General features: G+C 37.0%; 1 protein-coding gene across 1 annotated transcript in view; it reads left to right on the top strand.

Moving 5' to 3' along the window:
• The window catches only part of LOC115436143 (zinc finger protein GLI2-like), a 65,307-nt gene that overhangs the window by 34,145 nt on the left and 3,526 nt on the right, over window positions 1-27,636 (top strand). Inside the window, 4 exon segments of the mRNA XM_030158908.1 lie at window positions 1,321-1,461; window positions 8,143-8,292; window positions 10,249-10,413; window positions 26,155-26,442. Coding sequence (XP_030014768.1) covers window positions 1,321-1,461; window positions 8,143-8,292; window positions 10,249-10,413; window positions 26,155-26,442 — 744 coding nt within the window.

Consider the following 27,636-nt stretch of genomic DNA (forward strand, 5'->3'; position numbering starts at 1 on the left):
CTGAAAATTATTTATATATATATTTATAGGGAATTGGATTGTTTTAATGCATGTAAATATTCTTTATTCAACATTAAAAAGTAAAAAAAAAAAAAAAAAAAGAAGCAAAATCTCATGTAAAGTTAGGGCAAAAAACTGTATTTGAATTATGGAAAATTACCGTATTTTTATGAGATGTTTTTTTTTTCCCGTTATTTTACAGTATTGTTCTGGCACCCCTGCTGCCGGAATAATACTGTTTTTTTTTTTAACGTTTTTTTTGTTACCTCCGCCAAGGAGGTTATGTTTTTGCCAGGGTTTGTTTGTCTGTTTGTCTGTCCGTTAGTGTGCAACAGAACTGAAAAAGTTATGGACAGATTTGGATGAAATTTTCAGGGTTTGTTGGAAATGGGATAAGGAAGAAATGATTAAATTTTGGTGGTGATCGGGGGTGGGGGGGCCCACGGGGGGGGGGCACTGATCAGCCTTGGCGGAGGTCTGCGCTCTCCGAGTGCTTCTAGTTTTAATTAGTTTTTAGAGCAGGTTTGATAGTTTTTATTAGTGTTCATTTTTTTCTAAATGCTTCGCTGTAGTTCAGTTGTAGTTCAGTTGTAGTTCAGTGGTCTCTCTTCTTCTCTGTCGTCGTATTCAAATAAATCCCAGACAGGACTCTGCTGCTTTCTTTCTCCATGTTTCCAGGTAGAGTGGGGTTGTGGCGTTCACGTCAGCGCCGTGTACAAACAGACGTCACATGTTTGTGGCGGCGGTTGTCAAACCAATCCGACTCCAGCCTCTTTAACTTTACATGAGGGCTGGGACATGTTTACGCTGTAATTTACAGTCGAGTCCACCTGCACATGTGCAAACATCGCAGCTCATTTAGCCGCTGAAAGACCACGAGCTAACGTGACGGAGGCGACTGTTCGTTAGCAATTCCTTCAAACATCTGACAAAAGTATCGATCGGATTCATTTCTAATTTCATCGGTATCTTCCTCGGGACAGTGTCGACAAAGTCTGTTCACAGTTTTGAGGAATTTTGATTTGTGAATTTTTGAGGAACTTTTGTAAATATTCTAAATGTTCCTTTCCTTCTACTGGTCCATATTCTGATGGTTTCTAACATGTAAATGGTTCCAGATTTCAGTCTAGTTCCTATTGGTCACTGATAGAAGTCATATATGGACTGTGATTGGATGAATTAAGTTCTCCTCCAGTGGAAGTCCCGCCCACTTGTATAGTTAGATTGATGTGCATCCAGACCACAGGACTGGAACCTGATAGAACATCAGAACAGAGGCTGACCTACAGGGCCTGTTAGGACTGTTGTTTGTGTTTGCAGAACCATCATGGCAGCCTGTTGGACCTGAAGGACGACATGGACCGAGACGAGTGCAAACAGGAGCCTGAGGCGGTCTACGAGACCAACTGTCACTGGGAGGACTGCAGCAAAGAGTACGACACGCAAGACCAGCTGGTCCATGTACGTACCCACCAGACCACCAGTCCATCACTCCACCAGTCCACCAGACCACCAGTCCATCAGTCCACCAGTCCACCAGACCACCAGTCCACCAGTCCACCAGACCACCAGTCCATCAGTCCACCAGTCCACCAGACCACCAGACCACCAGTCCATCAGTCCACCAGACCACCAGACCACCAGTCCATCAGTCCACCAGTCCACCAGACCACCAGACCACCAGTCCACCAGTCCACCAGACCACCAGACCACCAGTCCATCAGTCCACCAGACCACCAGACCACCAGTCCATCAGTCCACCAGTCCACCAGACCACCAGACCACCAGTCCACCAGTCCACCAGACCACCAGACCACCAGTCCACCAGTCCATCAGTCCACCAGACCACCAGACCACCAGTCCATCAGTCCACCAGTCCACCAGACCACCAGTCCATCAGTCCAACAGTCCAGTAGACCACCAGTCCACCAGTCCAATAGTCCAGTAGACCACCAGACTACCAGTCCACCAGACCACCAGTATACCAGTCCACTAGTCCACCAGTACCCCAGTCCACCAGTACACCAGTACACCAGTACACCAGTCCACCAGTATACCAGTACACCAGTATACCAGTATACCAGTACACCAGTATACCAGTATACCAGTATACCAGTACACCAGTCCACCAGTATACCAGTACACCAGTACACCAGTACACCAGTATACCAGTATACCAGTACACCAGTACACCAGTATACCAGTCCACCAGTATACCAGTACACCAGTACACCAGTATACCAGTCCACCAGTCCACCAGTATACCAGTACACCAGTATACCAGTACACCAGTACACCAGTCCACCAGTATACCAGTACACCAGTATACCAGTACACCAGTACACCAGTCCACCAGTATACCAGTCCACCAGTACACCAGTATACCAGTACACCAGTACACCAGTATACCAGTACACCAGTATACCAGTATACCAGTACACCAGTCCACCAGTACACCAGTATACCAGTATACCAGTACACCAGTATACCAGTATACCAGTATACCAGTACACCAGTCCACCAGTATACCAGTACACCAGTACACCAGTACACCAGTACACCAGTATACCAGTACACCAGTACACCAGTATACCAGTATACCAGTACACCAGTACACCAGTCCACCAGTATACCAGTACACCAGTATACCAGTCCACCAGTATACCAGTACACCAGTATACCAGTACACCAGTATACCAGTACACCAGTATACCAGTACACCAGTATACCAGTACACCAGTACACCAGTATACCAGTCCACCAGTATACCAGTATACCAGTCCACCAGTATACCAGTATACCAGTACACCAGTCCACCAGTATACCAGTATACCAGTACACCAGTATACCAGTCCACCAGTATACCAGTATACCAGTCCACCAGTATACCAGTATACCAGTATACCAGTATACCAGTACACCAGTATACTAGTCCACCAGTATACCAGTACACCAGTCCACCAGTATACCAGTACACCAGTATACCAGTATACCAGTACACCAGTATACCAGTATACCAGTATACCAGTACACCAGTACACCAGTATACCAGTATACCAGTACACCAGTACACCAGTATACCAGTACACCAGTACACCAGTCCACCAGTATACCAGTCCACCAGTATACCAGTACACCAGTACACCAGTATACCAGTACACCAGTACACCAGTATACCAGTACACCAGTACACCAGTCCACCAGTATACCAGTCCACCAGTATACCAGTACACCAGTACACCAGTATACCAGTACACCAGTATACCAGTACACCAGTATACCAGTATACCAGTACACCAGTATACCAGTATACCAGTATACCAGTCCACCAGTCCACCAGTATACCAGTATACCAGTACACCAGTATACCAGTATACCAGTATACCAGTCCACCAGTCCACCAGTATACCAGTACACCAGTATACCAGTATACCAGTACACCAGTATACCAGTATACCAGTACACCAGTCCACCAGTATACCAGTACACCAGTACACCAGTATACCAGTATACCAGTATACCAGTACACCAGTACACCAGTATACCAGTACACCAGTACACCAGTATACCAGTACACCAGTATACCAGTACACCAGTCCACCAGTATACCAGTACACCAGTCCACCAGTATACCAGTCCACCAGTCCACCAGTATACCAGTACACCAGTATACCAGTACACCAGTATACCAGTACACCAGTATACTAGTACATCAGTATACCAGTCCACCAGTATACCAGTCCACCAGTCCACCAGTATACCAGTATACCAGTCCACCAGAATACCAGTCCACCAGTATACCAGTACACCAGTATACCAGTACACCAGTACACCAGTACACCAGTATACCAGTCCACCAGTCCACCAGTATACCAGTATACCAGTACACCAGTATACCAGTACACCAGTATACCAGTATACCAGTATACCAGTACACCAGTACACCAGTATACCAGTCCACCAGTATACCAGTCCACCAGTATACCAGTATACCAGTCCACCAGTCCACCAGTATACCAGTATACCAGTCCACCAGTACACCAGTATACCAGTATACCAGTACACCAGTACACCAGTATACCAGTATACCAGTACACCAGTATACCAGTATACCAGTATACCAGTACACCAGTATACCAGTACACCAGTCCACCAGTATACCAGTACACCAGTACACCAGTACACCAGTATACCAGTACACCAGTACACCAGTATACCAGTATACCAGTATACCAGTCCACCAGTCCACCAGTATACCAGTACACCAGTACACCAGTACACCAGTATACCAGTACACCAGTCCACCAGTATACCAGTATACCAGTACACCAGTACACCAGTATACCAGTCCACCAGTACACCAGTATACCAGTATACCAGTCCACCAGTCCACCAGTCCACCAGTATACCAGTCCACCAGTACACCAGTATACCAGTATACCAGTACACCAGTACACCAGTACACCAGTATACCAGTACACCAGTACACCAGTCCACCAGTATACCAGTATACCAGTACACCAGTACACCAGTCCACCAGTATACCAGTCCACCAGTATACCAGTACACCAGTACACCAGTATACCAGTATACCAGTACACCAGTACACCAGTATACCAGTCCACCAGTATACCAGTATACCAGTACACCAGTCCACCAGTATACCAGTACACCAGTCCACCAGTACACCAGTACACCAGTACACCAGTCCACCAGTACACCAGTCCACCAGTACACCAGTCCACCAGTCCACCAGTATACCAGTACACCAGTATACCAGTACACCAGTATACCAGTACACCAGTCCACCAGTACACCAGTACACCAGTACACCAGTCCACCAGTACACCAGTCCACCAGTACACCAGTCCACCAGTCCACCAGTATACCAGTACACCAGTATACCAGTACACCAGTATACCAGTACACCAGTATACTAGTACATCAGTATACCAGTCCACCAGTATACCAGTCCACCAGTCCACCAGTATACCAGTATACCAGTATACCAGTATACCAGTCCACCAGTATACCAGTACACCAGTCCACCAGTATACCAGTACACCAGTACACCAGTACACCAGTATACCAGTATACCAGTACACCAGTATACCAGTACACCAGTATACCAGTATACCAGTATACCAGTATACCAGTCCACCAGTCCACCAGTATACCAGTACACCAGTACACCAGTATACCAGTACACCAGTCCACCAGTATACCAGTATACCAGTACACCAGTCCACCAGTATACCAGTCCACCAGTACACCAGTATACCAGTATACCAGTACACCAGTCCACCAGTCCACCAGTATACCAGTCCACCAGTACACCAGTATACCAGTATACCAGTACACCAGTACACCAGTATACCAGTACACCAGTACACAAGTCCACCAGTATACCAGTATACCAGTACACCAGTACACCAGTCCACCAGTATACCAGTCCACCAGTATACCAGTACACCAGTACACCAGTATACCAGTATACCAGTACACCAGTCCACCAGTATACCAGTCCACCAGTATACCAGTACACCAGTACACCAGTACACCAGTATACCAGTATACCAGTACACCAGTCCACCAGTATACCAGTACACCAGTACACCAGTATACCAGTACACCAGTACACCAGTACACCAGTATACCAGTACACCAGTATACCAGTACACCAGTATACTAGTACATCAGTATACCAGTCCACCAGTATACCAGTCCACCAGTCCACCAGTATACCAGTATACCAGTCCACCAGAATACCAGTACACCAGTATACCAGTCCACCAGTATACCAGTACACCAGTACACCAGTACACCAGTATACCAGTCCACCAGTCCACCAGTATACCAGTATACCAGTACACCAGTATACCAGTACACCAGTATACCAGTATACCAGTATACCAGTACACCAGTACACCAGTATACCAGTCCACCAGTATACCAGTATACCAGTCCACCAGTCCACCAGTATACCAGTATACCAGTCCACCAGTATACCAGTATACCAGTACACCAGTACACCAGTATACCAGTATACCAGTACACCAGTATACCAGTATACCAGTATACCAGTATACCAGTACACCAGTATACCAGTCCACCAGTCCACCAGTATACCAGTACACCAGTACACCAGTATACCAGTATACCAGTACACCAGTATACCAGTACACCAGTATACCAGTATACCAGTATACCAGTCCACCAGTCCACCAGTATACCAGTACACCAGTACACCAGTACACCAGTATACCAGTACACCAGTCCACCAGTATACCAGTATACCAGTACACCAGTCCACCAGTATACCAGTCCACCAGTACACCAGTATACCAGTATACCAGTACACCAGTACACCAGTCCACCAGTATACCAGTCCACCAGTACACCAGTATACCAGTATACCAGTACACCAGTACACCAGTACACCAGTATACCAGTACACCAGTCCACCAGTCCACCAGTATACCAGTATACCAGTACACCAGTACACCAGTCCACCAGTATACCAGTATACCAGTACACCAGTATACCAGTACACCAGTATACCAGTATACCAGTACACCAGTACACCAGTATACCAGTCCACCAGTATACCAGTCCACCAGTATACCAGTATACCAGTCCACCAGTCCACCAGTATACCAGTATACCAGTCCACCAGTACACCAGTATACCAGTATACCAGTACACCAGTACACCAGTATACCAGTATACCAGTACACCAGTATACCAGTATACCAGTATACCAGTATACCAGTACACCAGTATACCAGTACACCAGTCCACCAGTATACCAGTACACCAGTACACCAGTACACCAGTATACCAGTATACCAGTACACCAGTATACCAGTACACCAGTATACCAGTATACCAGTATACCAGTATACCAGTCCACCAGTCCACCAGTATACCAGTACACCAGTACACCAGTATACCAGTATACCAGTACACCAGTACACCAGTACACCAGTACACCAGTACACCAGTACACCAGTACACCAGTACACCAGTACACCAGTACACCAGTACACCAGTACACCAGTACACCAGTACACCAGTACACCAGTATACCAGTACACCAGTACACCAGTCCACCAGTATACCAGTACACCAGTACACCAGTATACCAGTATACCAGTACACCAGTATACCAGTATACCAGTATACCAGTATACCAGTACACCAGTATACCAGTACACCAGTCCACCAGTATACCAGTACACCAGTACACCAGTACACCAGTATACCAGTATACCACTACACCAGTATACCAGTACACCAGTATACCAGTATACCAGTATACCAGTATACCAGTCCACCAGTCCACCAGTATACCAGTACACCAGTACACCAGTATACCAGTACACCAGTACACCAGTACACCAGTACACCAGTACACCAGTACACCAGTACACCAGTACACCAGTACACCAGTACACCAGTACACCAGTACACCAGTACACCAGTACACCAGTACACCAGTACACCAGTATACCAGTACACCAGTACACCAGTCCACCAGTATACCAGTCCACCAGTATACCAGTATATTTGAGCAGTGTTTTTCCAGACAGTCTGGTGCTCCTTTTCCGTGCGTAGTTTCCTTGAACAGCGGGTGTGTGTGGTCGTCCGTCTGTCTCACTCCTGTGTGTGCGGTCGTCCGTCTGTCTCACTCCTGTGTGTGCGGTCGTCCGTCTGTCTCACTCCTGTGTGTGCGGTCGTCCGTCTGTCTCACTCCTGTGTGTGGTCGTCCGTCTGTCTCACTCCTGTGTGTGCGGTCGTCTGTCTCACTCCTGTGTGTGCGGTCGTCCGTCTGTCTCACTCCTGTGTGTGTGGTCGTCCGTCTGTCTCACTCCTGTGTGTGCGGTCGTCCGTCTGTCTCACTCCTGTGTGTGTGGTCGTCCGTCTGTCTCACTCCTGTGTGTGTGGTCGTCCGTCTGTCTCACTCCTGTGTGTGGTCGTCCGTCTGTCTCACTCCTGTGTGTGCGGTCGTCCGTCTGTCTCACTCCTGTGTGTGCGGTCGTCCGTCTGTCTCACTCCTGTGTGTGTGGTCGTCCGTCTGTCTCACTCCTGTGTGTGTGGTCGTCCGTCTGTCTCACTCCTGTGTGTGCGGTCGTTCCTCAGCACATCAACAACGACCACATCCACGGAGACAAGAAGGAGTTCGTGTGCCGCTGGGACCAGTGTTCACGGGAGCAGAAGCCCTTCAAAGCCCAGTACATGCTGGTGGTTCACATGAGGAGGCACACCGGAGAGAAACCGCACAAGTGCACGGTGGGTAACAGACGGTCACCATGAGGTGGAAGGAGGAGCAAAACCAGGAAATACAGAAGACTATTATTATTATTATTATTATTATTATTATTATTATTGTTATTATTATTATTATTATTATTATTATTATTATTGTTATTATTATTATTATTGTTATTATTATTATTATTATTATTATTATTATTATTATTATTGTTATTATTATTATTATTATTATTATTATTATTATTATTATAGTAATGACAACTTAAAAGATTCCAACAAAACAAAAACATTTTGACAAAATAAGCAACAACCTGAATAAAACTGGGAAAATAAATGAAGACATTTAACAAGATAAACAGCAAGAGACAGAGCAGTGCATAAATTAAGCAACAAAATTACTGTAAACAAGCAAAACAAGCAACAGTTAAGCAACAAAACTCACAAAAATAAGCACAAGATGAAAAAAATGAACAAAGTAAATGAATGAAGTCATTGCTGCGTTTTTCGTACGTTTAATGTTTATTCGTGGAAATTCAGTCGAAAAAAAACAATTGAACAAAACAGAACAAAGGTTCACTCACATGCAACAGGATTTTTTCTGTTCCTGACATGCACATGTTTGATGACCCAGAAAAACCCAGAAAAAACCAAAAAAAACCCAGAAAAACGAAGAAAAACCCAGAAAACCCAGACTGGAAACAGACTTTTCACCCAGTCCTGTTCCAGTAGAACACTGGCCCATCAAAAGTGCCCAAAACCGGCCCACTATACGGTCCAAAACCAGCCCCCCAAAGGGTCCAAAACCGACTCACTAAAGGGTCCAAAACCGGCCCACTAAAGGGTCCAAAACCGACTCACTAAAGGGTCCAAAACCGGCCCACTAAAGGGTCCAAAACCGGCCCACTAAAGGGTCCAAAACCGACCCACTAAAGGGTCCAAAACCGGCCCACTAAAGGGTCCAAAACCGACCCACTAAAGGGTCCAAAACCGACCCACTAAAGGGTCCAAAACCGGCCCACTAAAGGGTCCAAAACCGACCCACTAAAGGGTCCAAAACCGACCCACTAAAGGATCCAAAACCGACCCACTAAAGGGTCCAAAACCGGCCCACTAAAGGGTCCAAAACCGACCCACTAAAGGGTCTAAAACCGACCCACTAAAGGATCCAAAACCGACCCACTAAAGGGTCCAAAACCGACCCACTAAAGGGTCCAAAACCGGCCCACTAAAGGGTCCGAAACCGACCCACTTAAGGGTCCGAAACCGACCCACTAAAGGGTCTAAAACCGACTCACTAAAGGATCCAAAACCGACCCACTAAAGGGTCCGAAACCGACCCACTAAAGGGTCTAAAACCGGCCCACTAAAGGGTCCAAAACCGACTCACTAAAGGGTCCAAAACCGACTCACTAAAGGGTCCAAAACCAGCCCACTAAAGGATCCAAAACCGACCCACTAAAGGGTCTAAAACCGACCCACTAAAGGATCCAAAACCGACCCACTAAAGGGTCCAAAACCGGCCCACTAAAGGGTCCAAAACCGACCCACTAAAGGGTCCAAAACCGACCCACTAAAGGGTCCAAAACCGGCCCACTAAAGGGTCCAAAACCGACCCACTAAAGGGTCCAAAACCGGCCCCTGGTATGAATTAGTGAATAGAAAAATAAATGTTCAAAACAAACCTATAAAAAATATTAAAACCAATAATAATGATAATTTTTTTTAAGAATAGAAAAAACGTTGACCAGTCAGACGTTGAACTGGTTTTGGTTCGACTGTCGGCTGAAGTTTAACATGAAGTAAAACACTGTCATCAAAACCTGTAAAGAATGAAAACTCCAGCTGTGTTTCTTTAATGTGAGTGTAAAACAGGTGTTTTTCTGTTTGACTTTTTGCAGCGCACATGCAGTACATGTAACCACGGTGGTGTTCTAACAGTATTCCGTGCTGCTGTTGTTTTGATCGTTGCAGTTCGAAGGCTGTTCGAAGGCCTATTCTCGTCTGGAGAATCTGAAAACCCACCTGCGTTCCCACACTGGAGAGAAACCCTACGTCTGCGAACACGAAGGATGTAACAAAGCCTTTTCCAACGCCTCGGACCGAGCAAAGCACCAGAACCGGACCCACTCCAATGAGGTACCAGGAAAGAGTTTATGGAAAAAACGACTGGAATTAGAAAAAACGAGTGAAAAACAAACGAATGAAGAAAAACAAAATGAGAACAAAAAAGAATAATAATGAATAAATGAAACGACAAAACTGGAACAGGAACACAGAGTGTTTATTATGTCATTTAGAACGTCCCTGATTAAAATTTACAGAATTTTGGAATCGTGTCCAAAATGTCCATTTTTGGACGTCATACTATAGCCTTAGTAAAAAATCAATTTTAGAGCATGTTTGAAAAAAACCTTGAAATGTTTTAAATTAACCTGAAAATCCCCAGAGAGTGTTTATTATGTCATTTAGAAAATGCCTAATCACTTTTGAGACAATTTTGGAATCATGTCCAAAATGTCCATTTTTGGACGTCATACTATAGCCTAAGTAAAAAATCAATTTTGGAGCATTTTTAATAAACACCTTAAAATGTTTTAAATCAACCTGAAACCCCTCAGAGAGTGTTTATTATGTCATTTAGAACATCCCTAATCACTTTTGAGACAATTTTGGAATCGTGTCCAAAATGTCCATTTTTGGACGTCATACTATAGCCTTAGTAAAAAATCAATTTTTGAGCATGTTCAAGAAACACCTTAAAATGTTTTAAATCAACCTGAAACACCTCAGAGAGTGTTTACTATGTCATTTAGAACATCCCTAATCACTATTTAGAGAAATTTGGAATCATGTCCAAAATGTCCATTTTTGGACGTCATACTATAGCCTTAGTAAAAAATCAATTTTTGAGAATTTTTAATAAACACCTTAAAATGTTTTAAATCAACCTGAAAAACCTCAGAGAGTGTTTATTATGTCATTTAGAACATCCCTAATCACTATTTAGAGAAATTTGGAATCATGTCCAAAATGTCCATTTTTGGACGTCATACTATAGCCTTAGTAAAAAATCAATTTTTGAAAATTTTTAATAAACACCTTAAAATGTTTTAAATCAACCTGAAAAACCTAAGAGAGTGTTTATTATTTCATTTAGAACATCTCTAATCACTATTGAGAGAAATTTGGAATCATGTCCAAAATGTCCATTTTTGGACGTCATACTATAGCCTTAGTAAAAAATCAATTTTGGAGCATTTTTAATAAACACCTTAAAATGTTTTAAATCAACCTGAAACCCCTCAGAGAGTGTTTATTATGTCATTTAGAACATCCCTAATCACTTTTGAGACAATTTTGGAATCGTGTCCAAAATGTCCATTTTTGGACGTCATACTATAGCCTTAGTAAAAAATCAATTTTTGAGCATGTTCAAGAAACACCTTAAAATGTTTTAAATCAACCTGAAACACCTCAGAGAGTGTTTATTATGTCATTTAGAACATCCCTAATCACTATTTAGAGAAATTTGGAATCATGTCCAAAATGTCCATTTTTGGACGTCATACTATAGCCTTAGTAAAAAATCAATTTTTGAGAATTTTTAATAAACACCTTAAAATGTTTTAAATCAACCTGAAACACATCAGAGAGTGTTTATTATTTCATTTAGAACATCTCTAATCACTATTGAGAGAAATTTGGAATCATGTCCAAAATGTCCATTTTTGGACGTCATACTATAGCCTTAGTAAAAAATCAATTTTTGAGCATTTTTAATAAACACCTTAAAATGTTTTAAATCAACCTGAAAAGCCTCAGAGAGTGTTTATTATTTCATTTAGAACATCTCTAATCACTATTTAGAGAAATTTGGAATCGTGTCCAAAATGTCCATTTTTGGACATCATACTATAGCCTTACTAAAAAATCAATTTTGGAGCATTTTTAATAAACACCTTAAAATGTTTTAAATCAACCTGAAACCCCTCAGAGAGTGTTTATTATGTCATTTAGAACATCTCTAATCACTTTTGAGACAATTTTGGAATCGTGTCCAAAATGTCCATTTTTGGACGTCATACTATAGCCTTAGTAAAAAATCAATTTTGGAGCATGTTTAATAAACACCTTAAAATGTTTTAAATCAACCTGAAACACCTCAGAGAGTGTTTATTATTTCATTTAGAACATCCCTAATCACTATTTAGAGAAATTTGGAATCATGTCCAAAATGTCCATTTTTGGACGTCATACTATAGCCTTACTAAAAAATCAATTTTGGAGCATTTTTAATAAACACCTTAAAATGTTTTAAATCAACCTGAAACACCTCAGAGAGTGTTTATTATTTCATTTAGAACATCTCTAATCACTTTTGAGACAATTTTGGAATCGTGTCAAAATGTCCATTTTTGGACGTCATACTATAGCCTTACTAAAAAATCAATTTTGGAGCATGTATGAAGAACACCTTAAACTTTTTAAATCAACCTGAAACACCTCAGAGAGTGTTTATTATTTCATTTAGAACATCTCTAATCACTATTTAGAGAAATTTGGAATCATGTCCAAAATGTCCATTTTTGGACGTCATACTATAGCCTTAGTAAAAAATCAATTTTTGAGCATGTTCAAGAAACACCTTAAAATGTTTTAAATCAACCTGAAACACCTCAGAGAGTGTTTATTATGTCATTTAGAACATCCCTAATCACTTTTGAGACAATTTTGGAATCGTGTCCAAAATGTCCATTTTTGGACGTCATACTATAGCCTTACTAAAAAATGAATTTTGGAGCATTTTGAATAAACACCTTAAAATGTTTTAAATCAACCTGAAAAAATTCAGAGAGTGTTTATTATTTCATTTAGAACATCTCTAATCACTATTTAGAGAAATTTGGAATTATGTCCCAAATGTCCATTTTTGGACGTCATACTATAGCCTTAGTAAAAAATCAATTTTGGAGCATTTTTAATAAACACCTTAAAATGTTTTAAATCACCCTGAAACACCTCAGAGAGTGTTTATTATGTCATTTAGAACATCTCTTATCACTATTTAGAGAAATTTGGAATCATGTCCAAAATGTCCATTTTTGGACGTCATACTATAGCCTTACTAAAAAATCAATTTTTGAGCATGTTCAAGAAACACCTTAAAATGTTTTAAATCAACCTGAAACCCCTCAGAGAGTGTTTATTATTTCATTTAGAACATCTCTAATCACTATTTAGAGAAATTTGGAATCATGTCCAAAATGTCCATTTTTGGACGTCATACTATAGCCTTACTAAAAAAATCAATTTTTGAGCATGTTCAAGAAACACCTTAAAATGTTTTAAATCAACCTGAAACACCTCAGAGAGTGTTTATTATGTCATTTAGAACATCCCTAATCACTTTTGAGACAATTTTGGAATCGTGTCCAAAATGTCCATTTTTGGACGTCATACTATAGCCTTACTAAAAAATCAATTTTTGAGCATGTTCAAGAAACACCTTAAAATGTTTTAAATCAACCTGAAACCCCTCAGAGAGTGTTTATTATTTCATTTAGAACATCTCTAATCACTTTTGAGACAATTTTGTAATCGTGTCCAAAATGTCCATTTTTGGACGTCATACTATAGCCTTACTAAAAAATCAATTTTGGAGCATTTTTAATAAACACCTTAAAATGTTTTAAATCAACCTGAAAAACCTCAGAGAGTGTTTATTATGTCAGTTAGAACATCCCTAATCACTTTTGAGACAATTTTGGAATCGTGTCCAAAATGTCCATTTTTGGACGTCATACTATAGCCTTACTAAAAAATGAATTTTGGAGCATTTTTAATAAACACCTTAAAATGTTTTAAATCAACCTGAAACACCTCAGAGAGTGTTTATTATTTCATTTAGAACATCTCTAATCACTATTTAGAGAAATTTGGAATCATGTCCAAAATGTCCATTTTTGGACGTCATACTATAGCCTTAGTAAAAAATTACTTTTGGAGCATGTTAAAAAAAACTCTTTAAAATGTTTTAAACCAACCTACACTACACCAGAGAGTGTTTATTATGTCATTTAGAACATCCCTAATCACTTTTGAGACAATTTTGGAATCGTGTCCAAAATGTCCATTTTTGGACGTCATACTATAGCCTTACTAAAAAATCAATTTTTGGAGCATTTTTAATAAACACCTTAAAATGTTTTAAATCAACCTGAAACCCCTCAGAGAGTGTTTATTATGTCATTTAGAACATCTCTAATCACTTTTGAGACAATTTTGGAATCGTGTCCAAAATGTCCATTTTTGGACGTCATACTATAGCCTTACTAAAAAATCAATTTTGGAGCATGTTTGAAAAACACCTTAAAATGTTTTAAATCAACCTGAAACCCCTCAGAGAGTGTTTATTATTTCATTTAGAACATCTCTAATCACTATTTAGAGAAATTTGGAATCATGTCCAAAATGTCCATTTTTGGACGTCATACTATAGCCTTACTAAAAAATCAATTTTGGAGCATGTTTAATAAACACCTTAAAATGTTTTAAATCAACCTGAAAAACCTCAGAGAGTGTTTATTATGTCATTTAGAACATCTCTAATCACTATTTAGAGACAATTTGGAATCGTGTCCAAAATGTCCATTTTTGGACGTCATACTATAGCCTTAGCTAAAAAATCAATTTTGGAGCATTTTTAATAAACACCTTAAAATGTTTTAAATCAACCTGAAACACCTCAGAGAGTGTTTATTATGTCATTTAGAACATCTCTAATCACTATTTAGAGAAATTTGGAATCGTGTCCAAAATGTCCATTTTTGGACGTCATACTATAGCCTTACTAAAAAATCAATTTTGGAGCATGTTTAATAAACACCTTAAAATGTTTTAAATCAACCTGAAACCCCTCAGAGAGTGTTTATTATTTCATTTAGAACATCTCTAATCACTATTTAGAGAAATTTGGAATCAGTGTCCAAAATGTCCATTTTTGGACGTCATACTATAGCCTTACTAAAAAATCAATTTTGGAGCATGTTTAAGAAACACCTTAAAATGTTTTAAATCAACCTGAAACACCTCAGAGAGTGTTTATTATGTCATTTAGAACATCCCTAATCACTATTTAGAGAAATTTGGAATCGTGTCCAAAATGTCCATTTTTGGACGTCATACTATAGCCTTACTAAAAAACGATTTTTTTGAGCATGTTCAAGAAACACCTTAAAATGTTTTAAATCAACCTGAAACACCTCAGAGAGTGTTTATTATTTCATTTAGAACATCTCTAATCACTATTTAGAGAAATTTGGAATCGTGTCCAAAATGTCCATTTTTGGACGTCATACTATAGCCTTACTAAAAAATCAATTTTGAGCATTTTCAAGAAACACCTTAAAATGTTTTAAATCAACCTGAAACACCTCAGAGAGTGTTTATTATGTCATTTAGAACATCCCTAATCACTTTTGAGACAATTTTGGAATCGTGTCCAAAATGTCCATTTTTGGACGTCATACTATAGCCTTACTAAAAAATCAATTTTTGAGCATGTTCAAGAAACACCTTAAAATGTTTTAAATCAACCTGAAACCCCTCAGAGAGTGTTTATTATGTCATTTAGAACATCTCTAATCACTTTTGAGACAATTTTGGAATCGTGTCCAAAATGTCCATTTTTGGACGTCATACTATAGCCTTACTAAAAAATCAATTTTGGAGCATGTTTGAAAAACACCTTAAAATGTTTTAAATCAACCTGAAACACCTCAGAGAGTGTTTATTATGTCATTTAGAACATCCCTAATCACTTTTGAGACAATTTTGGAATCGTGTCCAAAATGTCCATTTTTGGACGTCATACTATAGCCTTACTAAAAAATCAATTTTGGAGCATGTTTGAAAAACACCTTAAAATGTTTTAAATCAACCTGAAACACCTCAGAGAGTGTTTATTATTTCATTTAGAACATCTCTAATCACTATTTAGAGAAATTTGGAATCATGTCCAAAATGTCCATTTTTGGACGTCATACTATAGCCTTAGTAAAAAATCAATTTTTGAGCATGTTCAAGAAACACCTTAAAATGTTTTAAATCAACCTGAAACACCTCAGAGAGTGTTTATTATGTCATTTAGAACATCCCTAATCACTTTTGAGACAATTTTGGAATCGTTTCCAAAATGTCCATTTTTGGACATCATACTATAGCCTTACTAAAAAATGAATTTTGGAGCATTTTTAATAAACACCTTAAAATGTTTTAAATCAACCTGAAAACCTCAGAGAGTGTTTATTATTTCATTTAGAACATCTCTAATCACTATTTAGAGAAATTTGGAATCATGTCCAAAATGTCCATTTTTGGACGTCATACTATAGCCTTAGTAAAAAATCAATTTTTGAGCATTTTTAATAAACACCTTAAAATGTTTTAAATCAACCTGAAACACCTCAGAGAGTGTTTATTATGTCATTTAGAACATCTCTAATCACTATTTAGAGAAATTTGGAATCGTGTCCAAAATGTCCATTTTTGGACGTCATACTATAGCCTTACTAAAAAATCAATTTTGAGCATGTTTAAGAAACACCTTAAAATGTTTTAAATCAACCTGAAAACCCTCAGAGAGTGTTTATTATGTCATTTAGAACATCTCTAATCACTTTTGAGACAATTTTGGAATCGTGTCCAAAATGTCCATTTTTGGACGTCATACTATAGCCTTACTAAAAAATCAATTTTGGAGCATTTTTAATAAACACCTTAAAATGTTTTAAATCAACCTGAAACACCTCAGAGAGTGTTTATTATGTCATTTAGAACATCTCTAATCACTATTTAGAGAAATTTGGAATCGTGTCCAAAATGTCCATTTTTGGACATCATACTATAGCCTTACTAAAAAATCAATTTTGGAGCGTGTTAATAAAAACTCCTTAAAATGTTTTAAATCAACCTGAAAAACCTCAGAGAGTGTTTATTATGTCATTTAGAACATCCCTAATCACTTTTGAGACAATTTTGGAATCGTGTCCAAAATGTCCATTTTTGGACGTCATACTATAGCCTTAGCTAAAAATAAATTTTGGAGCATTTTTAATAAACACCTTAAAATGTTTTAAATCAACCTGAAACACCTCAGAGAGTGTTTATTATGTCATTTAGAACATCTCTAATCACTATTTAGAGAAATTTGGAATCGTGTCCAAAATGTCCATTTTTGGACATCATACTATAGCCTTACTAAAAAATCAATTTTGGAGCATTTTTAATAAACACCTTAAAATGTTTTAAATCAACCTGAAAACCCTCAGAGAGTGTTTATTATGTCATTTAGAACATCCCTAATCACTTTTGAGACAATTTTGGAATCGTGTCCAAAATGTCCATTTTTGGACGTCATACTATAGCCTTAGTAAAAAATCAATTTTGAGCATTTTTAATAAACACCTTAAAATGTTTTAAATCAACCTGAAACACCTCAGAGAGTGTTTATTATGTCATTTAGAACATCCCTAATCACTTTTGAGACAATTTTGGAATCGTGTCCAAAATGTCCATTTTTGGACGTCATACTATAGCCTTACTAAAAAATCAATTTTTGAGCATTTTTTAATAAACACCTTAAAATGTTTTAAATCAACCTGAAACCCCTCAGAGAGTGTTTATTATGTCATTTAGAACATCTCTAATCACTTTTGAGACAATTTTGGAATCGTGTCCAAAATGTCCATTTTTGGACGTCATACTATAGCCTTAGTAAAAAATCAATTTTGGAGCATCTTTGAAAAACACCTTAAAATGTTTTAAATCAACCTGAAAACCCTCAGAGAGTGTTTATTATGTCATTTAGAACATCCCTAATCACTTTTGAGACAATTTTGGAATCGTGTCCAAAATGTCCATTTTTGGACGTCATACTATAGCCTTACTAAAAAATCAATTTTGGAGCATTTTTAATAAACACCTTAAAATGTTTTAAATCAACCTGAAACACCTCAGAGAGTGTTTATTATGTCATTTAGAACATCTCTAATCACTATTTAGAGAAATTTGGAATCATGTCCAAAATGTCCATTTTTGGACGTCATACTATAGCCTTAGTAAAAAATCAATTTTGAGCATGTTCAAGAAACACCTTAAATGTTTTAAATCAACCTGAAACACCTCAGAGAGTGTTTATTATGTCATTTAGAACATCCCTAATCACTTTTGAGACAATTTTGGAATCGTGTCCAAAATGTCCATTTTTGGACGTCATACTATAGCCTTAGTAAAAAATCAATTTTGGAGCATGTTCAAGAAACACCTTAAAATGTTTTAAATCAACCTGAAAAACCTCAGAGAGTGTTTATTATGTCATTTAGAACATCCCTAATCACTATTTGAGACAATTTTGGAATAGTGTCCAAAATGTCCATTTTTGGACGTCATACTATAGCCTTAGCTAAAAATCAATTTTGGAGCATTTTTAATAAACACCTTAAAATGTTTTAAATCAACCTGAAACACCTCAGAGAGTGTTTATTATTTCATTTAGAACATCTCTAATCACTATTTAGAGAAATTTGGAATCGTGTCCAAAATGTCCATTTTTGGACGTCATACTATAGCCTTACTAAAAAATCAATTTTTGAGCATTTTTAATAAACACCTTAAAATGTTTTAAATCAACCTGAAACACCTCAGAGAGTGTTTATTATTTCATTTAGAACATCTCTAATCACTATTTAGAGACAATTTTGGAATCATGTCCAAAATGTCCATTTTTGGACGTCATACTATAGCCTTAGCTAAAAAATCAATTTTTGGAGCATGTTAAGAAACACCTTAAAATGTTTTAAATCAACCTGAAACACCTCAGAGAGTGTTTATTATGTCATTTAGAACATCCCTAATCACTTTTGAGACAATTTTGGAATCGTGTCCAAAATGTCCATTTTTGGACGTCATACTATAGCCTTACTAAAAAATCAATTTTGGAGCATTTTTAATAAACACCTTAAAATGTTTTAAATCAACCTGAAAAACCTCAGAGAGTGTTTATTATGTCATTTAGAACATCTCTAATCACTATTTAGAGAAATTTGGAATCGTGTCCAAAATGTCCATTTTTGGACATCATACTATAGCCTTACTAAAAAATCAATTTTGGAGCATGTTTAATAAACACCTTAAAATGTTTTAAATCAACCTGAAACACCTCAGAGAGTGTTTATTATGTCATTTAGAACATCCCTAATCACTATTTGAGACAATTTGGAATCGTGTCCAAAATGTCCATTTTTTGGACGTCATACTATAGCCTTACTAAAAAATCAATTTTTGAGCATGTTTCAAGAAACACCTTAAATGTTTTAAATCAACCTGAAACCCCTCAGAGAGTGTTTATTATTTCATTTAGAACATCTCTAATCACTTTTGAGACAATTTTGTAATCGTGTCCAAAATGTCCATTTTTGGACGTCATACTATAGCCTTACTAAAAAATCAATTTTGGAGCATGTTTGAAAAACACCTTAAAATGTTTTAAATCAACCTGAAACACCTCAGAGAGTGTTTATTATGTCAGTTAGAACATTTCTAATCACTATTTAGAGAAGTTTGGAATCGTGTCCAAAATGTCCATTTTTGGACATCATACTATAGCCTTACTAAAAAATCAATTTTGGAGCATGTTTGAAAAACACCTTAAAATGTTTTAAATCAACCTGAAAACACCTCAGAGAGTGTTTATTATTTCATTTAGAACATCCCTAATTACTATTTAGAGAAATTTGGAATCATGTCCAAAATGTCCATTTTTGGACGTCATACTATAGCCTTACTAAAAAATCAATTTTGGAGCATTTTTAATAAACACCTTAAAATGTTTTAAATCAACCTGAAAAACCTCAGAGAGTGTTTATTATGTCAGTTAGAACATCCCTAATCACTTTTGAGACAATTTTGGAATCGTGTCCAAAATGTCCATTTTTGGACGTCATACTATAGCCTTACTAAAAAATCAATTTTGGAGCATTTTTAATAAACACCTTAAAATGTTTTAAATCAACCTGAAACACCTCAGAGAGTGTTTATTATGTCATTTAGAACATCTCTAATCACTATTTAGAGAAATTTGGAATCGTGTCCAAAATGTCCATTTTTGGACGTCATACTATAGCCTTACTAAAAAATCAATTTTGGAGCATTTTTAATAAACACCTTAAAATGTTTTAAATCAACCTGAAACCCCTCAGAGAGTGTTTATTATGTCATTTAGAACATCCCTAATCACTTTTGAGACAATTTTGGAATCGTGTCCAAAATGTCCATTTTTGGACGTCATACTATAGCCTTACTAAAAAATCAATTTTGGAGCATTTTTAATAAACACCTTAAAATGTTTTAAATTAACCCGAAAAACCTCAGAGAGTGTTTATTATGTCATTTAGAACATTTCTAATCACTATTTAGAGAAATTTGGAATCGTGTCCAAAATGTCCATTTTTGGACATCATACTATAGCCTTACTAAAAAATCAATTTTGGAGCATGTTTGAAAAACACCTTAAAATGTTTTAAATCAACGTCAAACACCTCAGAGAGTGTTTATTATTTCATTTAGAACATCCCTAATTACTATTTAGAGAAATTTGGAATCATGTCCAAAATGTCCATTTTTGGACGTCATACTATAGCCTTAGTAAAAAATCAATTTTTGAGCATGTTCAAGAAACACCTTAAATGTTTTAAATCAACCTGAAACCCCTCAGAGAGTGTTTATTATGTCAGTTAGAACATCCCTAACCACTTTTGAGACAATTTTGGAAATGTGTCCAAAATGTCCATTTTTGGACGTCATACTATAGCCTTAGTAAAAAATCAATTTTGGAGCATTTTTAATAAACACCTTAAAATGTTTTAAATCAACCTGAAACCCCTCAGAGAGTGTTTATTATGTCATTTAGAACATCTCTAATCATTTTGAGACAATTTTGGAATCGTGTCAAAAATGTCCATTTTTGGACGTCATACTATAGCCTTACTAAAAAATCAATTTTTGAGCATTTTTAATAAACACCTTAAAATGTTTTAAATCAACCTGAAACACCTCAGAGAGTGTTTATTATGTCAGTTAGAACATCTCTTATCACTATTTAGAGAAATTTGGAATCATGTCCAAAATGTCCATTTTTGGACGTCATACTATAGCCTTACTAAAAAATCAATTTTGGAGCATTTTTAATAAACACCTTAAAATGTTTTAAATCAACCTGAAAAACCTCAGAGAGTGTTTATTATGTCAGTTAGAACATCCCTAATCACTTTTGAGACAATTTTGGAATCGTGTCCAAAATGTCCATTTTTGGACGTCATACTATAGCCTTAGCTAAAAAATGAATTTTGGAGCATTTTTAATAAACACCTTAAAATGTTTTAAATCAACCTGAAACACCTCAGAGAGTGTTTATTATGTCATTTAGAACATCTCTAATCACTATTTAGAGAAATTTGGAATCGTGTCCAAAATGTCCATTTTTGGACATCATACTATAGCCTTACTAAAAAATCAATTTTGGAGAATTTTTAATAAACACCTTAAAATGTTTTAAATCAACCTGAAACCCCTCAGAGAGTGTTTATTATGTCATTTAGAACATCCCTAATCACTTTTGAGACAATTTTGGAATCGTGTCCAAAATGTCCATTTTTGGACGTCATACTATAGCCTTACTAAAAAATCAATTTTGGAGCATTTTAATAAACACCTTAAAATGTTTTAAAGTCAACCTGAAAAACCTCAGAGAGTGTTTATTATGTCATTTAGAACATTTCTAATCACTATTTAGAGAAATTTGGAATCGTGTCCAAAATGTCCATTTTTGGACATCATACTATAGCCTTACTAAAAAATCAATTTTGGCGCATTTTTAATAAACACCTTAAAATGTTTTAAATCAACCTGAAACCCCTCAGAGAGTGTTTATTATGTCATTTAGAACATCTCTAATCATTTTGAGACAATTTTGGAATCGTGTCAAAAATGTCCATTTTTGGACGTCATACTATAGCCTTACTAAAAAATCAATTTTTGAGCATTTTTAATAAACACCTTAAAATGTTTTAAATCAACCTGAAACACCTCAGAGAGTGTTTATTATGTCAGTTAGAACATCTCTTATCACTATTTAGAGAAATTTGGAATCATGTCCAAAATGTCCATTTTTGGACGTCATACTATAGCCTTACTAAAAAATCAATTTTGGAGCATTTTTAATAAACACCTTAAAATGTTTTAAATCAACCTGAAAAACCTCAGAGAGTGTTTATTATGTCAGTTAGAACATCCCTAATCACTTTTGAGACAATTTTGGAATCGTGTCCAAAATGTCCATTTTTGGACGTCATACTATAGCCTTAGTAAAAAATCAATTTTTGAGCATGTTCAAGAAACACCTTAAAATGTTTTAAATCAACCTGAAACACCTCAGAGAGTGTTTATTATGTCATTTAGAACATCCCTAATCACTTTTGAGACAATTTTGGAATCGTGTCCAAAATGTCCATTTTTGGACGTCATACTATAGCCTTACTAAAAAATCAATTTTTGAGCATGTTCAAGAAACACCTTAAAATGTTTTAAATCAACCTGAAACCCCTCAGAGAGTGTTTATTATGTCATTTAGAACATCCCTAATCACTTTTGAGACAATTTTGGAATCGTGTCCAAAATGTCCATTTTTGGACGTCATACTATAGCCTTACTAAAAAATCAATTTTGGAGCATTTTTAATAAACACCTTAAAATGTTTTAAGTCAACCCGAAAAACCTCAGAGAGTGTTTATTATGTCATTTAGAACATTTCTAATCACTATTTAGAGAAATTTGGAATCGTGTCCAAAATGTCCATTTTTGGACATCATACTATAGCCTTACTAAAAAATCAATTTTGGCGCATTTTTAATAAACACCTTAAAATGTTTTAAATCAACCTGAAACTCCTCAGAGAGTGTTTATTTTTTCATTTAGAACATCTCTAATCACTTTTGAGACAATTTTGGAATCATGTCCAAATTGTCCATTTTTGGACGTCATACTATAGCCTTAGTAAAAAATCAATTTTGGAGCATGTTTGAAAAACACCTTAAAATGTTTTTAATCAACGTCAAACACCTCAGAGAGTGTTTATTATTTCATTTAGAACATCTCTAATCACTATTTAGAGAAATTTGTAATCGTCTCCAAAATGTCCATTTTTGGACATCATACTATAGCCTTACTAAAAAAATCAATTTTGGAGCATTTTTAATAAACACCTTAAAATGTTTTAAATCAACCTGAAAAACCTCAGAGAGTGTTTATTATTTAATTTAGAACATCCCTAATTACTATTTAGAGAAATTTCGAATCATGTCCAAAATGTCCATTTTTGGACGTCATACTATAGCCTTAGTAAAAAATCAATTTTTGAGCATGTTCAAGAAACACCTTAAAATGTTTTAAATCAACCTGAAACACCTCAGAGAGTGTTTATTATGTCATTTAGAACATCCCTAATCACTTTTGAGACAATTTTGGAATCGTGTCCAAAATGTCCATTTTTGGACGTCATACTATAGCCTTACTAAAAAATCAATTTTTGAGCATGTTCAAGAAACACCTTAAAATGTTTTAAATCAACCTGAAACCCCTCAGAGAGTGTTTATTATTTCATTTAGAACATCTCTAATCACTTTTGAGACAATTTTGTAATCGTGTCCAAAATGTCCATTTTTGGACGTCATACTATAGCCTTACTAAAAAATCAATTTTGGAGCATGTTTGAAAAACACCTTAAAATGTTTTAAATCAACCTGAAAAACCTCAGAGAGTGTTTATTATGTCAGTTAGAACATTTCTAATCACTATTTAGAGAAGTTTGGAATCGTGTCCAAAATGTCCATTTTTGGACATCATACTATAGCCTTACTAAAAAATCAATTTTGGAGCATGTTTGAAAAACACCTTAAAATGTTTTAAATCAACGTCAAACACCTCAGAGAGTGTTTATTATTTCATTTAGAACATCCCTAATTACTATTTAGAGAAATTTGGAATCATGTCCAAAATGTCCATTTTTGGACGTCATACTATAGCCTTAGTAAAAAATCAATTTTTGAGCATGTTCAAGAAACACCTTAAATGTTTTAAATCAACCTGAAACCCCTCAGAGAGTGTTTATTATGTCATTTAGAACATCTCTAATCACTTTTGAGACAATTTTGTAATCGTGTCCAAAATGTCCATTTTTGGACGTCATACTATAGCCTTACTAAAAAATCAATTTTGGAGCATGTTTGAAAAACACCTTAAAATGTTTTAAATCAACCTGAAAAACCTCAGAGAGTGTTTATTATGTCAGTTAGAACATTTCTAATCACTATTTAGAGAAGTTTGGAATCGTGTCCAAAATGTCCATTTTTGGACATCATACTATAGCCTTACTAAAAAATCAATTTTGGAGCATGTTTGAATAAACACCTTAAAATGTTTTAAATCAACCTGAAACACCTCAGAGAGTGTTTATTATTTCATTTAGAACATCTCTAATCACTATTTAGAGAAATTTGGAATCATGTCCAAAATGTCCATTTTTGGACGTCATACTATAGCCTTACTAAAAAATCAATTTTGGAGCATTTTTAATAAACACCTTAAAATGTTTTAAATCAACCTGAAAAACCTCAGAGAGTGTTTATTATGTCAGTTAGAACATCCCTAATCACTTTTGAGACAATTTTGGAATCGTGTCCAAAATGTCCATTTTTGGACGTCATACTATAGCCTTGCTAAAAAATGAATTTTGGAGCATTTTTAATAAACACCTTAAAATGTTTTAAATCAACCTGAAACACCTCAGAGAGTGTTTATTATGTCATTTAGAACATCTCTAATCACTATTTAGAGAAATTTGGAATCGTGTCCAAAATGTCCATTTTTGGACATCATACTATAGCCTTACTAAAAAATCAATTTTGGAGAATTTTTAATAAACACCTTAAAATGTTTTAAATCAACCTGAAACTCCTCAGAGAGTGTTTATTTTTTCATTTAGAACATCTCTAATCACTTTTGAGACAATTTTGGAATCATGTCCAAATTGTCCATTTTTGGACGTCATACTATAGCCTTAGTAAAAAATCAATTTTGGAGCATGTTTGAAAAACACCTTAAAATGTTTTAATCAACGTCAAACACCTCAGAGAGTGTTTATTATTTCATTTAGAACATCTCTAATCACTATTTAGAGAAATTTGGAATCGTGTCCAAAATGTCCATTTTTGGACATCATACTATAGCCTTACTAAAAAATCAATTTTGGAGCATTTTTAATAAACACCTTAAAATGTTTTAAATCAACCTGAAACACCTCAGAGAGTGTTTATTATTTAATTTAGAACATCCCTAATTACTATTTAGAGAAATTTCGGAATCATGTCCAAAATGTCCATTTTTGGACGTCATACTATAGCCTTAGTAAAAAATCAATTTTGAGCATGTTCAAGAAACACCTTAAAATGTTTTAAATCAACCTGAAACACCTCAGAGAGTGTTTATTATGTCATTTAGAACATCCCTAATCACTTTTGAGACAATTTTGGAATCGTGTCCAAAATGTCCATTTTTGGACGTCATACTATAGCCTTACTAAAAAATCAATTTTTGAGCATTTTTAATAAACACCTTAAAATGTTTTAAATCAACCTGAAACACCTCAGAGAGTGTTTATTATGTCATTTAGAACATCCCTAATCACTTTTGAGACAATTTTGGAATCGTGTCCAAAATGTCCATTTTTGGACGTCATACTAAAAAATGGTGGTTGTGTATTTGTAGAAGCCGTACATCTGTAAAATCCCTGGCTGTACCAAACGCTACACCGACCCCAGCTCACTCAGAAAACATGTGAAGACGGTCCACGGACCTGAAGCCCACGTCACCAAGAAGCAGCGCGGCGTCGGCGACCATCAGCCCAGACCGCCGGCGCCGCGAGAAAATGGAGAGAACGAGAGGGTTCACAGCGACCGGATCCAGAGAGGAGACAAGAGCTCAGATGACAGCGGCTCCCCTAGAGGAGTGGAGGACTACCTGCACATCAAGTCCATCAAGACCGAGACCTCAGTGGTGAGACGCAAAGAAATGAGCTGAACCACTGAGTGACAACTGAACTATAGAAATGAACACAGTAGAAATGAACACAGTAGAACAGATTTTTTTCACAAAATTTTACAAATGGAAACAAACACTATAAATAAGACAAGAGAAAATACAACTGTACAGAATATGTATACGAACAGTATTAACAGCATGTATTACTAAAAAATCAAAGTATATATCTATGAACAGTAGTAAACCAACACTAAAGTACGGAACATTCAGTACACTAATGTTCCATCCCTTCTGTGTTTCTGCTGTTTCCTCCTGACGCTAACCCTCTGGATGCTAACCCTCTGGATGCTAACCCTCTGGATGCTAACCCTCTGGATGCTAACCCTCTGGATGCTAACCCTCTGGATGCTAACCCTGCTGCTCTTCTTTCCTACTGGACAGACTTTGCTAAGGTGAGCCTCATATTCTAATACATTCAAAGTCTGTATGCTGGGGGGGGGGGGGGGAGACAAGCCATATTTGACCCCCATCCACATAGAATAGAATACCATAAAATAGAATCAAACAGAACAGAATAAATGTTCAAACTTACACAGTGAGCACAACACAGAATAGTTGAACTTAATAGAATAAATGTTCAAAGTTAAACACTGATAACGACATAGAATAGAATACAATAGAACAGAAGAGTATAAAATACATTCTATAGTCTGTTGTATCCTGGGGTACATAGTCCAGCCTGGGTGGGGGGGTGTGGCCTGTTACACCCCCACTATAACACAGTGGAATTCAGTGTTTGGGTCAAACTGAGCGGAGATAAAGCGTCCCATCCTTAAATCTGAACTCCGTCTTCAGAGGTGGATTTGTTCAGAAAAGCGGAGAAAACGTGCCTTTCATCCTGCACATTTATGATTCACAGACAGACTCAGACCATCTGTAATCTACGCTGCCCCCCCCCCCCCAAAAAAACACCCATTATTTACAATTAGGCTGTAGGAGGATAAAAGAGCCCATGATGCACTGCTCCACTTCTCTGACGGAGCTGCTGCATCCAGGACTGAACTGGAGGTTTCTGTAAACACATACAGAAGCATCGGGATCAGAGCGCTTCTTAATTCAAGAAATTGTCCAAATTGGAAACATCATGATGCAACGGTGAACAACTTCGAAGTCGACTCCATCACAAACCGTCCGTTTGTTTACATACCG

This window comes from Sphaeramia orbicularis, chromosome 2, assembly GCF_902148855.1.
Source record: "Sphaeramia orbicularis chromosome 2, fSphaOr1.1, whole genome shotgun sequence".
Taxonomy (NCBI): domain Eukaryota; kingdom Metazoa; phylum Chordata; class Actinopteri; order Kurtiformes; family Apogonidae; genus Sphaeramia; species Sphaeramia orbicularis.